Source organism: Hippocampus bargibanti, linkage group LG06 (genome assembly GCF_051943395.1).
Source record: "Hippocampus bargibanti isolate YZ-2025 linkage group LG06, ASM5194339v1, whole genome shotgun sequence".
Lineage (NCBI taxonomy): Eukaryota > Metazoa > Chordata > Actinopteri > Syngnathiformes > Syngnathidae > Hippocampus > Hippocampus bargibanti.
In genome coordinates, this window is record NC_142739.1 from 29,892,905 (window position 1) to 29,910,055 (window position 17,151).

The 17,151-nt window shown below is 36.7% G+C and overlaps 1 protein-coding gene across 1 annotated transcript; it reads left to right on the forward strand.

The window, feature by feature from the left end:
- The first annotated feature begins 258 nt into the window (after window positions 1-258).
- Window positions 259-16,020, forward strand: pitpnc1b (phosphatidylinositol transfer protein cytoplasmic 1b). Its single transcript, XM_088999555.1, has 10 exons — window positions 259-670; window positions 5,844-5,992; window positions 8,799-8,887; window positions 9,128-9,135; window positions 10,120-10,191; window positions 10,764-10,853; window positions 11,615-11,770; window positions 13,369-13,432; window positions 14,000-14,077; window positions 14,428-16,020. Exons 1-10 carry the CDS (start codon window positions 623-625, stop codon window positions 14,574-14,576), a joined length of 903 nt encoding a protein of 300 aa, XP_088855681.1. The 5' UTR covers window positions 259-622; the 3' UTR covers window positions 14,577-16,020.
- Window positions 16,021-17,151: the final 1,131 nt, after the last annotated feature.

Consider the following 17,151-nt stretch of genomic DNA (forward strand, 5'->3'; position numbering starts at 1 on the left):
TTTCTTTTGCGTACCCGCCGTGGCCGCCAGAGAATAAACCTTTTTCTTTTACCACTGAAAAAGGAGACGAGTGTAAAAGAGGAAGTGCACACAGGTGAGTCGCTCGCCAAGTACACAACGGGCGTGGCGTGCACTGCAAAAGGGGGTTGGGGAACGGTGGGTGGGGGGGGAGAGAAAAAGATAAGCAAAGGAATGCGAGGCCAAGTGCAAAGCCAGCAAAGGGAGGAGACTGCAAACGCAAGCGCGTGGTAAAAGACGCAAACAAAACAGCAAAGGTGTGGAACAGGTACAGTCGCTTGTTTGCCACCATTGGCTCCCTGTCAGTCAGTTGAAAAAAAAATAATAAAAAAAAAACACAACATCCAGCACGTCGAAGGAGGAGGGGAAAGGCGGAGAAAACCGCCGCAAACATCAACGGAAACTTCCAACTCAATCGCAGCGTAAAGACGACAGACTCGGGAAAAAAAAACAAGCGCCGCGGCAGCGGGTGTGGAGGGAATCGCCAGAAGACGAAGGAACGTTTCCCCAAGAGACGTCAAAGCGCTATCCCGCAGGGCGTCTGAATGCAAGGCACCCAAACAAGGCACCTAAAAACAAAGCAAACAAGTAAATCGGCAGCGCCATGTTGGTGAAAGAATACCGCATTTGCATGCCGCTTACGGTGGATGAGGTAAGTTGTTTTTGTTTGTTTTGTTTTCACAACTGGCGGCAGGATTTACGCTAAAGCTACCCGACTAATCTGCCGCGGAACTTTGGGACGTGTTGAGTCGTGTTTATTGTTCGCTTTGGTTGGCGTATGCCTTGATTTTTAAAAATTAACCCGAAAAAAAAAAACATATTTTTTAAATGTGCAGTATTAATAAATAATAATAATAATAATAATAATTTTCATTTCTAAGCGCCTTTCAAAACTCTCAAAGTCACTTTCCAGTCACAGGATAACTTTTTATGCTGGTGAGCAGCGGCAACCACACACGCCAGCGTTCACTCAACCCGCAAATAACTCAAATAGATAGAAAGCTAGCCAGCTAATACAACAACTTCATCCTTCATCAAATCTTACAAAGCGTCTTTTTTTACGGTCAAGGGCGGTCCTTTAGTGACGTCACGTACGGTCTTTCTGAACATTCAGCACGAGTCTTAAAAGGTAAAATGTAGCTATATGCCGTGGATGTATTATTATGATGATGATGATTATAATGATGATTCTTATTCTTATTTTTAATATTATTATTATTAGTATTGTTAACAAAATTAAAATCAAGGTCTTCTAACAATGGGGGGGTATGCCTAAAACTAAAAGGTAAGACTACCATGAGCACGTTTCCGTCAATGGCAGTGCAGAACTGGAGAAACGACTTTGAGAAGAACGGAAAGATGATTAGAAAGTGAACGAACAAAGGGATGCCGCCTAATTGGATGTTTAAGTCAAGGCGCCTCTGTTGAAATGCCAGCTATTTTGTAGTTATTAATTTTTTTGGGGTGGGGGGATGAGGCCAAGATAGGTCACGATCAATCAAAACATTGGACACCATTTTTTAGCACGGTCATCCTGGAATGGGGTGAGGTCCAGCCACCTGCTGACCCTTTACGGTTTTCATTCATTTACTTATCTATTTATGTATTTATGATTGGTTGATTTATTTGTTTGTTTATTGGTTAATCTATCTATTTCTATACATTTCTACATATATCTATTTATATCTACTTATCTATTTATTTATTTATGTCTTGGTGTATTTATTTATTATTTCTTGATTTGTGTTTATTTGTTTGTTTATTTTTGGTAAATTTATTAATGTATTTATTTATTTATGTGTTGATTTATTTATCCATTTATCAACTTGTCTGTTTGTTTGTCGATTAATTTATCTGTTTATTTACTCATGTTTTTATGTACTTATTTATTTATTATTTGTTGAATTATTTAATTGTTTGTTCATTTATGTTTTGTTTATTTTTAATCTATTTATCCATTTAACTTTTTGCCTATTTATGTGTTGATTTATTTATATATTTATTTACTTATGTGTGTATTTATCTATTTATTATTTGATGATTTATTTATTATTTGTTGAATTATTTGTTTGTTTTTTATGTTTATTTTTTTATTTGTTTATTTTTTGTTTATGTTTTAATCTATTTATCCATTTAACTTTTTGCCTATCTATTTATGTGTTGATTTATTTATCTATTTATTTACTTATGTGTGTATTTATTTATTATTTGATGATTTATTTATTATTTGTTGATTTATTTGTTTTCTGTTTGTTTATTAATCTCTTTGTCTGTTTATCTATTTATTCATATTTTTATTTATTTCTTATTTGTTGAATTATTTATGTGTTTATTTGTTTTTTTTTATTTATTTCTTTCTTGTTTATTTCTTTTTTGTTTATTTATTAATCTATTTAACCTTTTGTCTATTTATTTATTTATCTACCCTTTTGTCTATGTATTTATTTATGTATTTACTTATCTATTTCGGTTTCTTGCCCTCCTGTGTGTTAAGGTCAGGGTATGTCGTAAATATTAGTCGACGGTGGGCAAAGGAAGCGCTTTTGAGATTGTTTGTGATGAAGGGCAATAAAAATGAATGCCACTAGACATGAGACCTGAAAGGTGACCTTTGACCTTCAAATGATATCGTGTGAAATGTAGCATCTCCCCCCCCCCCAAAAAAAAAAAAAAAAATAAATCCCTAGATGATTTGAATGAGTCCAAAGTAAATGTTGCGTGTTAACGCTGTCGCGTCACGAGAGCAAAAAGGAGGAGGAGCGTCATCAAAATGTCATTGTTGAAGGCTAATGCCTCAAAATCACCCTTTTCAACTTGTTTATCTTTTCAGCGTGACAGAAAATTAATTACATTTTGTTGACGAGGATTTTTTTTTCTTCTTTTTTCGGTCCAAGCCCCCTTCTTTTTTAATCAAATCAGACAACAATTATTCATGACAGATCATGTTTAGCCAAGCTAAGATGGATGCAAAGGAGGATGGGAGGGGAAGTCCAAAGCTGAACTTGATGAGAGGTCGCGAGGATTGTAAACCAACAGCAACACTTCATGATTAGCATCAAAATAACATGTTTGTCCTTTGACAGCGCGGATTCATCCCATTTGGGTGAAACGGCGCTCGTTCGTTTATGAGTGGAAGGAAAAAAAAAAACATTGAAAGGACAACCGACGTCTCCGGACAAATTGTGTCCATAATTTGTAAAATGTCTTCAAATGACTTCTACTGAGCATATTTTACAAAGATTCCACAGCATATAGCTATATTTTACCTTTTAAGACTAGCGATGAATATTCTGGAAGTCTTGTTTTTGATTTGGTGACGAGTCCGTACGTGACGTCACTGAAGGAACGCCCCGGACCAACAAAAAGACACATTGTAGCAGTCCTTCCATCACGTCAATGCTTTTTGCTCTACTTTGGTCTGAAAACGTCGTGTAGGACCACAAAGAGGCAGACAAAGCTCCATATAAGGAATTAATCAGCTTGAAGAAACGGGCTGATTAATTCCTTACACGGCTTTGTCGCTATGTTCTGCCTTTTTTGGGTGTGACATTTCCCACCCCTGATGCCTCAAAATGACACGGAATAAATTCTTGAATCGATTGCAAACATGTATGCTTTCTTCTTCAGAACTATTTGAATCATATTCATAACTGGATGTAACAAGAAAGCATATTCTCCGAATCTGAAGCCATTGTTTTGATTCTCCAGCAAGGCAAGACGTCTTGCCGTGACACATCGAACATAGGTGCGGGACCTTTTGAAACGGACCACTTTCACTTTTGTTGGTTTCTTATCTATCTTTTATTGAGGTATTTATTAATATATTATGAAGTTCATGAAAATGACGTCATCATGTGGTTTCAATGTGATTGACAAGGCCGGCGTGTTTGGACATGCGAGGAAGGCCTTTCTGGTTTGTCCTCTGAAGTCATCATTTCAAGGCAAAGAAAATAATGGCGGCGGCGGCGGAATTTAACACAGAAGGACGTCGTGTTTTGGCAACAACTTCTGTCACTCATCCTGTTGCATTGACGGCTGAATCGAAAGCAAAATTGGTTTTAGATTTTCTTTCCGGACAAATTTAGGACGTTGAATTTTTTTTTTAAACTGGTCTGGCAGACCCTATTTGGAACTTGCATCTTGTCAACAAGAGGCAACTCCTTAGCGGCTGATCAATTTCTCCAATGATTGACTATAATAATAATAATAATAATAATAATAATAATAATATAAACTAAATAATTTAAAATAAATAAACAAAATAATTTAAAAAAAAAAAGAAATAAAATAATTAAATAAAAATCATAGAAATTATAAGTCATAAAAATAATAAAAATAAAAATAGTAACAATAGTAAAAATAGTTGCAATAATGAAAATAAAACAAATAATAATAATAATAATAAAAATAATAAAAATAATGTCATTTATGACTGTGACCTTGAGAATTTTGAAAGGCAAATTATTATTATTATTATTATTATTATTATTATTATTATTATTATTAGCCCTATTTGTAACTTGCATCTTGTCCACAAGAGGCAACTCCTTAGGGGCTGATCAATTTCTCAAATGATTGACCATAATAATAATAATATTAATAATAATAACAATAATAATTTAAACAATAAATAAAATAAACAAAATAATAAAAACAAAAAAATGAAATAATAAAATAAAAATCATAGAAATCATAAAAGTCATAAAAATAATAAAAATATAAATAGTTGCAATAATAAAAATAAAACAAATAATAAAAATAATAATAACTAAAAATAATAAAAATAATTAATGTCATTTATGACTGTGACCTTGAGAATTTTGAAAGGCAATTTATTATTATTATTATTATTAGCCCTATTTGTAACTTGCATCTTGTCCACAAGAGGCAACTCCTTAGGGGCTGATCAATTCCTCAAATGATTGACAATAATAATAATAATAATAATAATAATAATAATAATAATAATAATGATAACAATCAAAAATAATTTTTTGTACTATTTAGTGGCACGTTAACACTCCCCAGCAGCGCTTAAAGGTGGCACATAATCAATACGCCATTAACAGCCATCTTGCCCTATTGAGCATTGTGTGTACATTCCAGGGGGAGGGGCTTCAGAATGATGTCGTATGTTTGTTCGTGATGACATCGGACACGCTTTTATTTGCCGTCGCCGGACAAACACGCGGCTATTGAACAACGCGGCCAACCAGAACAATAAAACATGTTCTTGTGTACACGTCCAAGGTTTAGCAAACAAACGCAATGAGAGGAGTCAGTTTCCATTGAGCTAGCAAACTACAAACACTTTGGGAGTCAAATAGCAAACGCGCACACACGCACAAAAATAAATAGGAACTCATAAAACTTGAACGCATTGGTTTTTACTAAAAGTCAAACTCCCCCTCTTAAAATGTTAAAAACAGGGTCTGGAGGTCACGGTCGTAAGTACGGGTGGTCGTAAGTCGAACAGGCCGTAAGTCGGATGTTACCTGTATGCCCATTTATTTGTATGTTTGTCTATGTATGTATTTATTTATCTAGTTATTTATGTGTCTATTTATATTTATTCATTTATCTATATATCGATTTATGTATCTATTTATTGATATACAGTAAAGTCTCGTTATATCGATATTCAAGGGAGTCGGAAAATATATCGATATAACCGGGACTATCGATATATCCGACCCTGTTTGCATGTAATTTTCTCCGTGCGTGCATAGAAATAGTATCGATATAAGCGGGACTATCGATATATCCGATATCGATATAACGAGACTTTACTGTATTTGAAATCCCATGTCTCGCTCTGCCTCCAGTACAAGATCGGGCAACTGTACATGATCAGCAAGCACAGCTGCGAGCAGAGCGGAGGTGGCGAAGGGGTGGAAGTGATGAAAAACGACGCCGATACACACCCACAGCACGGCCCGGGACAGGTGACCGAAAAACGAATCTACCTCAGCAGGTAAGAAGGATTCACTTTTTTTTCCTTTTTTGGGGCATCGTCGTGGCGCACGGCCCAAAAAATAAAATGACATTTTTGCCGTTCATAAATATAATTTATATTACAGTGATACCTTGGCTTACAAACGTAAGTGGTTCGCAGACAGAGTGTGTAAGGCGAAAAGTGTGTATCCCAAAAACTAATTTCCCATAGGAAACCATTAAAATGAGAATAATCCGTTCCCAGGTCCCCATAAAACATAATTTTCCACAAAATAGGCGATACAACTACACAAAATATACCTTATTCTTTGTATAATAAATGTGTTATGGTATTATAATTAAAGAAATAAACTATACAGTATAATAAAGTCATTTTATTGACCTTTGTGATGGTCATTGATGGCTTGATGAATGGAGTGGTCGGTTTCATCAGCATTAAACACTTGATGAGGAACGTAGCCTTCTTCTTTCACCATCTTGAGGAATGATTCGTTGTAGGTGCTTTTCTGCCATAATTTTATCTAGTTCCTCATCAATTGTTTTGTTTAGCTGGGTTGATAGCTTTTTGCATCAAGTGGCATCAAGTGAGAGATGGCTTGTGTGGGTTATTTGTGGAGTCTGATTGTGATGGGATATTTTAACCTTGCAGTCTACACTCTGCTTTTGAACTATCAAAGTTGAAACGAGTCCAAATTTCACTGTTTTCTATCCATTTTGTCACTCTTTCTCTGTCATCTGCCGGTCTCTTTAATGTTTAAACCACCTCCCCTCACTGCTGCGTTCTTGACCAATCACGTGGCTTTAACCAAAGACTGGGGGCGGTAAATAGAGGACAAAAACAAGTTGACTGCCATTTTCTTGTTAGGAGAACGGGCTCGTTCGCGAACGACACATCACTCATTGTGGCGCTCTGTGTGTATCCCGAAAAATAGTTTGTATGCCAAGGTTAAATTTTCATAAATTTAACATTCGTAAACCAAAAAGTTCGTAACCCAAGGGGTTCGTAAACCGAGGTATCACTGTATATATATATACAGTAAAGTCTCGTTATATCGATATCGGATATATCGATAGTCCCGGTTATATCGATACTATTTCTATGCACGCACGGAGAAAATTACATTCAAACAGGGTCGGATATATCGATAGTCCCGGTTATATCGATATTTTTTCGGACTCCCTTGAATATCGATATAACGAGACTTTACTGTATATATATATATTTTTTTTTAACTGCTAAATTAATTTCTCATCCCTAATCTCACCGAAGTTATTAACCTCAAGTGACCTCAACGCTTATTCTAATCACCACTTTAAAGCCGCCAACTCATCTTAATATAAAGTCTGAAAGAAGTCCGGAAATGTTCACACACACACGAAGGATTTTTTTGAGTGACACTTTCAGGCAAAAAATAGTGCGTCCAAATGAAAAACAAATTACTGTAGTTTATTCAATACATTGTGAACATGAAGATTGTAAAGAGCAATACATTGGGGAGACTAAACAAATTCTCAAAAAAAGACTATCAACAATCTGCAGTACATATGCACCTAAAAGCTAGCAACCACTCATTGGACGACAATGAAGTTAAAATCTTAGCGAAAGAAAATAGATGATTTGGAAAGGGGAGTAAAAGAAGCTATTTTCATAAAACAGCAAAACTCTTCACTAAATCGCCATGGTGAGGTGAGGTTCAATTTGGATCGTTCCTACAACAGATTTCTTAGGCAACATAAGCTTAGTTATGCTGATGAGGTCATACCAGAGTAAATGGGGCAATTAGACCAGTCGTAGACCCCATAATCAGGCAGGACAATAGAGGTAATCAGTCAGGACAATAGAAGTAATCAGTGCAGCATCAGGGAATAGTCCTCTGCTCCCCCCCCAACCTGAGAGCAGGGACCTATCATAGCAGAGTCTGGCACCGCCACGTCTGGACAGTAGAGATATACAGTAAAGTCTCGTTATATCGATATTCTCGGGAGTTGGAAAAAATATCGATATAACCGGACTATCGATATATCCGACCCTGCGGCATGTAAATTTTCTCCTTGCGTTCATAGAAATAGTATTGTAATAAGCAGTACTATCGATATAACCGATATCGATATAACGAGACTTTACTGTATATAAGGCCGAAACTACCAGCAAAAGATTTTAGTTAGCTGACGAAGCCTCTTGGATAAGAAGCGAAACGTCCGACACCTTCAAGAAGACGACGGCTGAAGAAACCTTCTCATCGAAGCTTCAGCCGTGGTTAATATAAACCAATATGTATGATGTGTGTATTTTATTTTGGACAGCCGCCCCCATTTCAATCTCATATAACTCCAGACCCATATCATTTAGGAATTAACTTTTCTAAGGTTCCTTACGCTGTATTGAATGCTGATGTCGTCTTAAAACTCAATATTCTGTGGGTCCTGGAATTCGAGTGACAATGACAAAAACCCTGGCACTGGAGTGGACACATTTTTTGCACATCGTCTGGCAGTCAATGAGTTAAATAAAACCCGGTCGATCCAGTCAGTGATTGCCGCTGAAAACTGCAAATTGATAGCAAATATAAAGACATCCCCACCCAACCACATTTGGCTTGCATGAAAATTGACGCCCGAGGAAAAAAAACATGATTTTCACGACTTGGTGTCAACGTTAGCCAAAACTTGCCAAGTATGAGTCACGCAAAACAAAAACAAAAAAAAAACGGCGTGAAGAGAGTCGCCCAGAGGTAATCAGCCGACAAAACTCATTTCTTGAATTTCTTTTCTCTTTGTGCGTATGTCTCCACCCCCCCACGTCGTTCCTCCCGATGTGGTTTCAGCAAACTGCCAGCCTGGGCAAAGAACCTTGCCCCGCGGTTCTTTTACGTGACGGAGAAGGCCTGGAATTTCTACCCGTACACCATCACAGGTGCTTGTTGCATTTGTTTGTTTGCAGCGCCGCTTTTCACACCCATTCATTATGCACACCCGTGTTTACTTTCAACTAATGTTTGCGCCAACGCCATCAAATATGGATCATATTTGCACGTATGTGTGTCTAAGCGCATATGCATGAGATGAAATCCATGTGGGAGTAGCTAACGTAGTTTCACCCCCCCCCCCCCCTCCCCATTCCTTTTTTTCATATTCAACATCTTCGGCATGACAGAATACTCGGTAAGTCTTCTTCAGAGCTCTGACCCCAAATTAATCAATCGATCGATCGATCAAATCCAGTTTGTCATCAGATATCGAAAGCATCGATCTGTCTTTTCTCTGAAATTCCTGTGACTTCTCACGTTCCTATTTATAGTTTCAAATGTGTTTACATTTTAAAAATGTAAACTTTCAATTAAATTGAAACATTGAAAATTTAGAATAATTGGAAACATTGGAAACATTTTGAATTTTTTTAACGAAAAAATGTTTCAAAAATTTGAACATTTTTGAAAAAACAACTAAAAAAATTGTAATGAAAAATGTAAAAAAAAAGTAAAAATTTGTGAATGTTTTTAAATTTTGTGAAAATGTGTGAAAATATGTGAAAATAATTGAACATTTTGCAAAATTTGGAAACATTTGTGAAAATATTTGAACATTAAAAAAAATAGAATTGTTTTTGAAGAAATGTTGAAATTTTGTTGAAAATTTGTGAAAAAATGTGAAAAAAAATTGTGATTTTTTTACAATGTAACATTTGTGAAAAATTTGGAAATTTTTGAACATTTTTGTAAAATGTAGAAAATGTGTGAAAAAATGTTGAATATTTTTGAAAAATGTTGAAAGATGAAAGTTGAAAAAGGTAAAAGGTAAAAGTTGAAACAGGTAAAAAAATTCCAAAATTCAAAAATTAAAAAATTAAAAATTAAAAATTTCACAATTTCAAAATTTCAAAAATTATATATATTTATATATATAAAATAAAAAAATACTAATTACAAATTATAAATTAAATAACTACATAACTAAATGGATCAATAAATAAATAAATGCATAGATACATTAAAACAATGGTGAGATGGAGTTTGTTCATTTCTTCTCAAGCATTTTACGTTTTCATTTCATTTCCATTCACCACTTTAAAGTAGTTGGGAATCATTTAGTGCGTTTTTTTTTTTTTTTTGTCACCTCTAACAACGTTGCTTTGCGCTCACCTTCCAGGCGTCATTTCTACCCAAGTTCAGCATCCGCATTGAGACGCGATTCGAGAACAACAACGGATCCAACGACGATGTGAGTACGGTCGAAGTAGAGAGAAAATTGGCCACTGTAGTTGCCAACGTCGGGTTTCTAATTTCCGAACCACTTTGAGATTGTGCCAGGTTGTTAGCAACACTCATGTCTACGCTGTGTCAATATTACGAGACGTAGTGTCAAGTTCCCTTGACACGGATTACATTTAAAAATATAGGGAAAATCCGACTTACGACCACCGACCACCCGTACTTACGACCATGACCTCCAGACCCTATTTTTTTATTTTAATTCTACGCCTGACACCGCAACGCGCTAGCTAACATGTAGGACAATTTTGGCCAGGCAGCCAGCATCTCACTCTGGCACAGAAATCGATCGTATTCAACAGTTTGAATGGATTTCGACTTACAACCATTTCGACTTACGACCGTTTGGTCGGAACAGAACTCGGTCTTAAGTTGGATGTTACCTGTATAGATTTCACGAATGCCATTCCATAGCTTTCTACTTGAACTTGATTCTATTCGGCGACATTTTGTCAGGTTTTTTTTTTTTTTTTTTCGAATCTCCTCACATGCTTTCTCTCTCTCTCTGTGTTTCGGACGAAGACATTCGACACGCCGACACCCGCCGATCATGTGACTTTCCTGGATATCCTGAGCGACCCAATACCCGAAAAGTACTACAAAGAGTCCGAGGTGCGTCCAGTCATACCACACGTATGCAATCAGGCAATGAGTGCCCAGAAGCTCCGTAAAATGGAACTAACAAAAAGGTGTCCACTCCAGTGCCAGGGTTTTTGTAATTGTCACTTGAACTCCAGGACCCACATAATTTTGAGTGTTAGGACTACATAAACATTCAATGCAGTGTTAGAAATATTACACTTTCTTCTTCCATCAGAAAAAAATAGTTAATTCTGAAATTATACAGCTCTGAAGTGATATGGGTTTGAAATGAGGGCAGCTCCATTCCATCAAGCCATCAACGACCATCACAAAGGTCAATAAAACGACTTTATTATATAGTACAGTTTATTTCTTTAATTATAATACCGTAGCACATTTATCATACGTAAAAATAGGTATATTTTGTGTCGTTTTAAGGCTTAGAAAATTATAAAATTATGTTTTATGGAGACCTGGGAACTGATTATTCTCATTTTAATGGTTTCCTATGGGAAATTAATTTTTGGGATACAAACTTCGCCTTACACACTCTGTCTGGGAACCAATTAAGTTCGTAAGCCAATGTATCACTGTAATTCCAATAAATTGCTGTTATATGGAAAAGAACATCCGCCAAGGTTGACCCCCGTCACCCCCGTTTCATTTCCGCATTTACTCGTCCGGCAATCCCCCACGTGTCCTCTCAACACACCCCGCGAGGCCCCCGGCAGATTTTTCCGCTAGCTCGGCACGTTTGCTTACGGGGTCGGCGTTTTTTTTTCTCTGCGCAGGACCTTTCTCGCTGGCAGTCGGTTAAGACTCAGCGAGGCCCCCTAGAGGAAGGCTGGAGGAAGGACCACCAGCCCATCATGTGCTCCTACAAGAAGGTGCAGTGCAGCTTCCCGGTTTACGGCTTCCAGACCATGACTGAGGATTTCATTCACAAAGTGAGATCTTTTTATGTTTTGGTTTTTTTTTTTTTTTTTGCATTTCACTGCATGCTTTTTATTTAGAATCTATCTCCTGTTTCTATTTATAATTGTATTTTATTTATTGTATTCTATTTATAATTGTATTTTATTTATTATTGTATATATGCTTGTCTGTGACTGTGAAGTGTCCTTGAGAGCTTTGAAAGGCGCTTGAAATAAAATATATATTTTTTTACTACATATATATTTTTGTTATTATTCTTTCATGTTAGATTTTATTATATTTTCTATACTTTTACTATATTTATTATTATTTATTCTTTTATGTTAGATTTTATTATATTTACTTTTTTACTATATATTTTATATATATATATATATATATATTATTATTATTATTATTATTATTATTATGTTATTTAATTCTTTGTATATTTTGTCTCTATTTATGTATTATTATCTATTATGTTACTTTCGGGTTGAGTGAACGCTGGCGCGTGTGGCTGCCGCTGCTCACCAGCAGAAAAAAATATCCTGTGACTTCAATTTCAATGTAAAATATTTTAAATGTAAAATTGTAAAAAAAAAAAAAAATGCAACAATTTAAAATGTTCACATTTTAAAAATGCAAACTTTTTACATTAAAACATTTTCAATTGAAACATTATAAATTTTAAAATTGAAAAATTGAAAATGTAATTTTTTTTTAATGTAAAAATTTAAAAAATACAAAAATGTAATAACTTTAAATTTTACATTTTTTTTATATTTTAAAAATGTTAACTTTTTACATGAAAACATTTCAAATTTTAAACATTGAAAATGTAAAATATTTCACATGTAAAACTGTAAAAAAAATGTAACAATTTAAAATTTTCACATTTACATGTAAACATTTTCAATTGAAACATTTCAAAATGTAAACATTTGAAAATGTAAAAATAAAAAAAATAAAAATGTAAAAATTCTACATTTACATTTTAAAAATGCTCACTTCTGACATTAAAATGTTTCATTTTTAAATGTAAAAATTTAGAAAATTTTAACATTTAAAAATGTAAAAGTCTTCTTTGTTACGCGATGGGAATAACATGCGAGCAGCTAATTAGGTTGCAGTTTTTAATGATCGTGACTAATTAAGGAAACAATATTCGCAAAGTACACTGCCAAAAACAAAAATTGCGCCGGTTCCGGGAACTAGACCAGTGAGCAGTAACATTTCCCAGAAAGCCTTGTAAAAGCGCACACCCCGCCCACTCAAAAATAAATATTATACAATACATATTGGTTTATATAGTGCTTTGGCAACAGCTGAAGCCGAAACAAAGTGCTAACATGGACAGCTATCAAATACAGGAAATAATCATCTGAATTAAAACAAACAAATGTCCCCATTGTGGGACGAATAAAGGTTTTCTGATTCTGATTCTGAAATACGTTAAAAAAAAAAAAATCAACCTATGTTATGATTACGACAACATTTTCATTGATTTCTGAATAATTATAATCAATGAAAATGATCCATAAATGAGTGTCAAATTCAAGTGTGCGTAGAACTGCATTTTTTTTTTTTTTTTTTTTTAACTGTCTTTGTCATGTCTTGTTTTGGTCAGAACATTCGGGACATCCTCCTGATTGGTCACCGGCAAGCTGTGGCTTGGGTGGACGAATGGCACGGTGGGTCAAAAAAAAAACACCCAATGAACATCGGTGACAACAACATGCAATCATGCAACTTTACCTTTGCCATCCTGGTGTCAATGGACATTCAAATAGCCCCGGAATTTATTCGGGAATTGAAAATATGACGTATAGCGCCAGTCCTAAATTTGTTTGGGTTTTGTTGTATCTTTTTTGGGTGCTGATAAAGTGGTGGTCCGACCTCTGACAACATTTTTTTTTTAATCTTCCACAAGGGGCAGGATTTCCCTTTTTTCCATGTTAGCGCTTTGTTACAAATTCAGCTGTTGTTCAAGTGTTATATCAAACAAATTGGATGTATTGCATTGTATTTTTTACATGCGCCCCCATTTCAAGCTCATCAAAAATCGGAAATTTTTGGGCCAAAAACCGAATTGATCGTGAACCAATACGTTGGAAAAGAAAGATTTGACTGTACGAGACTAAAAATGGAGAGTCCGCACGTTAATTCTTTTGGCCTGTCGTCAAAACCAAAACGCGGTTGTCATTTTTCATCTATCGGGAAAGCGGGAAAAACTAACGTTGGCCTTTTTCGACTCGTAGGACTGAGCATGGAGGAAGTGAGACAGTACGAGAAGATGATGCAACAGAAGACCAACATCAAAATGAAACAAGGCACAGGTGAGGGTGTGAATCCGAGGTCTGACCAGGAATGTGCACGTCTACTACAAGCTAAATGTTGACAGCAAACACTGTAGCGTATTAACAGCAGCCGAAGCTGTAACAAAGCGATAACATGGGGAAAAAGAGAAATGATGCCCCATTGTGGAAGGGGGGAAAAAAAAAATTATTGCCAGAGGTCTGGCCAGCGCTTTATCAGCACCCAAGCATGAAAACCCAAAACCTGAAAAAAATTCGGGAATGGCGCTTTACGTCATATTTTTAATTCCCGAATCAATTTGTGAATGAGTTAAGATGGCCGCAAACTTTTAGGATGAATCTCAATGTGATTTTTTTTTCCCGACTTTTAGGATCTCCGACCTCGTCCATCCCGACGTTCTCTCGCTCCATGTCGGTGACGGACGAGCGTACCCTGAAGAAGATGGGAAATCCCGATCCTTCGAGCGGCTCCGTCGTACCGCAGGGTCCCGTCCGGCTCAGTTCCAGTTCCTCCGAATGAGGACGTCAAACGCAGTCGATATTTGGAGTTTGGCGTTTGTGTATATAGAGGACGAAAAAACTTGTTTTTTTGGTTGTTTTTTTTTCCGGAATATTTCTTCATGGAACAACAACTGCACTTCGTCGAGATTGTTGATGACAATGCCTGACGTGACGTCACGTCTTGAACGCGCCTGACCGAGAAAGCGACACGCAATGCATTTTGGGTACTTTATTTAGTCTGAAAACTTCGTGTTGATGGCGAAATTAGCAGGAAAGTAAATAACACGATGGTGAATGGTTGTGTGTTGCAGCAAGACTACTATTTGATACTGGTTGACACAAATTCCCAGCAGACAAATCAGCCCATTTCCAACGGAGCTTGGGCGCCATCTTCTGCATTTTCTGGGACGCTACATTGGAGTCCAGGCGGCTCGAATTGATCCGGTCCGACTTCTTTAATCGATTGCAAACATTTATGCTTTCCTCTTCAGAACTATTTGAATCATATTCATAACTGGATGAGTAACAAGGAAGCATCTTCTCCAAATCTGAACTCCCTGAAGCCATTGTTTTGATTCTGGAGCAAGGCAGTTTGTGACTCATAGTGATGTCACGAACAAGGGGGCGGGACTTTCAGAATCTCCCCAGTTTCGAGCTCAATTTTTGGCAGTTTTGGGACACTTTAAGTCATTTTTATTGGTGCTTTGCATTTGACTTAAAATAGCCTACGTGTTTTGGGTATTTTAGATGCTATAAAACGTTTTTCTGATGTCACTTAGGAAACAAAAATGGTGTCGGTTGTCGTTTAAATCTGGATATACACCCACATTGCAAGGTTCCTTCCCGAGCCCATTTAAAATTCTGAACCTCCGCCAAACAACAATTTCTTTCAACCAAACATTTTCCACATTGAAAACGTCGCACAAAAATCATTGGCTAGCAAATGTCACCACACTAATGTGGAACTAGCTAGCCTCAAGATGATTCAAAAGGAACCCTTGAACTGTTAAAGATCAAACGTCAGCCGAGAAATGGTGATTTGGTGTAGTTTCCAGTTTGCCTGGTGCTCATACTGTAGCTGTATTTTTATTTAAGACAAACATCCTGGGGGAAAACAGGCTAGCTTTAGCGGAGTGTATCTCACAAGCAGTTAGCGATCAATGCGCCACGGCGCCTTGGCCAAAAGGTCACAGCGGGCGTATCGACACGCGGCATCGAGGGGTTTGATCTCTTTGCCGGGAGCTGAAAAACGAGGTCAAAACGTGGCTAAACGTCAATCGAGAGGTATTTTTTGCCGAGATTTTTCGCTACGTTTGCTATGAAAGAAGAATCTTCCGGAAGGCTGTCTGAGAGGAAACAGTAGCGTAGCGTTTGATGTAGTGTACGGTTTTCGAGGAATCACACGGGAACGGATATGGTGTATTTTTCTTCAATTGTTTTTCAATAAATACAATTTATCTCCAGTGACTCGCCGCTTCTGTGAAATCCGCACGGACTAGAGAGCTAGCTAGAGACCTTGCTAGCTCTCTAGCTATCTAGCTAGATAGCTCATACATGTTAAGTCTCACGATTCGGTCGTGAGACTCACATTATTTTAACACGCACCACAGAGTCGTGAGTATGAAAATCTCCCGATTTAGAATTTCTATAACTTAATATGTATGACAGCTAGCTAGCTATATAGCTAGATAAAAAAGATAGCTAAATAGCAAGAGAGAAAGCTAAAGAGAGAGTTAGTTAGAGAGCCATCTATCTATCAACTATCTATCTACATATATATCTACCTAGATAGCTCTCTAGCTATCTAGCTACCTAGCTATTATTTCTATAACTTAACATGTATGATAGCAACATAGCTAGATAGATCGCTAAATAGCAAGATAGCTAGATAGTAAAATAGCTAGATAACAAGCCAGCTAGATAACTAGATAGCTGGATATCTAGATAGCTACCCAGATAGCAAAATAGCTAGATAAAGACATAAATAGCCAGATAGCCAGATAGCTAGATAGCAAGATAGCTAGATAACCAGATAGCTATATAGCAAGATATTCTAGATAGCCAGATACACAGATACACACACAGGTTCCACTTGCATATCGCCTGCTTAAGACTTCAACTTCTTCTTTTCCTTTCCGCTTTTGCCTTCAGGGGTCGCCACAGCAAATCAAAGTCCTCCATCTAACCCGGTTTTGTGCATCCTCTTCTCTCACACCAGCTACCTTCACGTTCTCTTTGACAACATCCAGAACTTGCTTAAGACTTCAACCGCCGAACTAAACTCGAACAAACTCACAACCCCTGTCAAGTCTCAAATCACGACAACCAATTTTGTGCTCTTTCTTCACGCTAATAGAGAACCCGCTCTCCGAGAACATCGTATAAAGTCATTAAAGTAACCATTGTGAAAACAAAATGGCCTCCATCAGAGTAGCGTGTTTGACAGCGCCATTGGAGAAAGGAACGCTGCGTGCGCCGCACGTTATTAGATTGCGCCGCTGCGGTAGAACAGCAAACAAGATGTCCCCCGCCCTTCGCCGCACATTCCCCGTGTCAGCAATCCACTTACGAGGCCACTCGACCACGCAAATGAC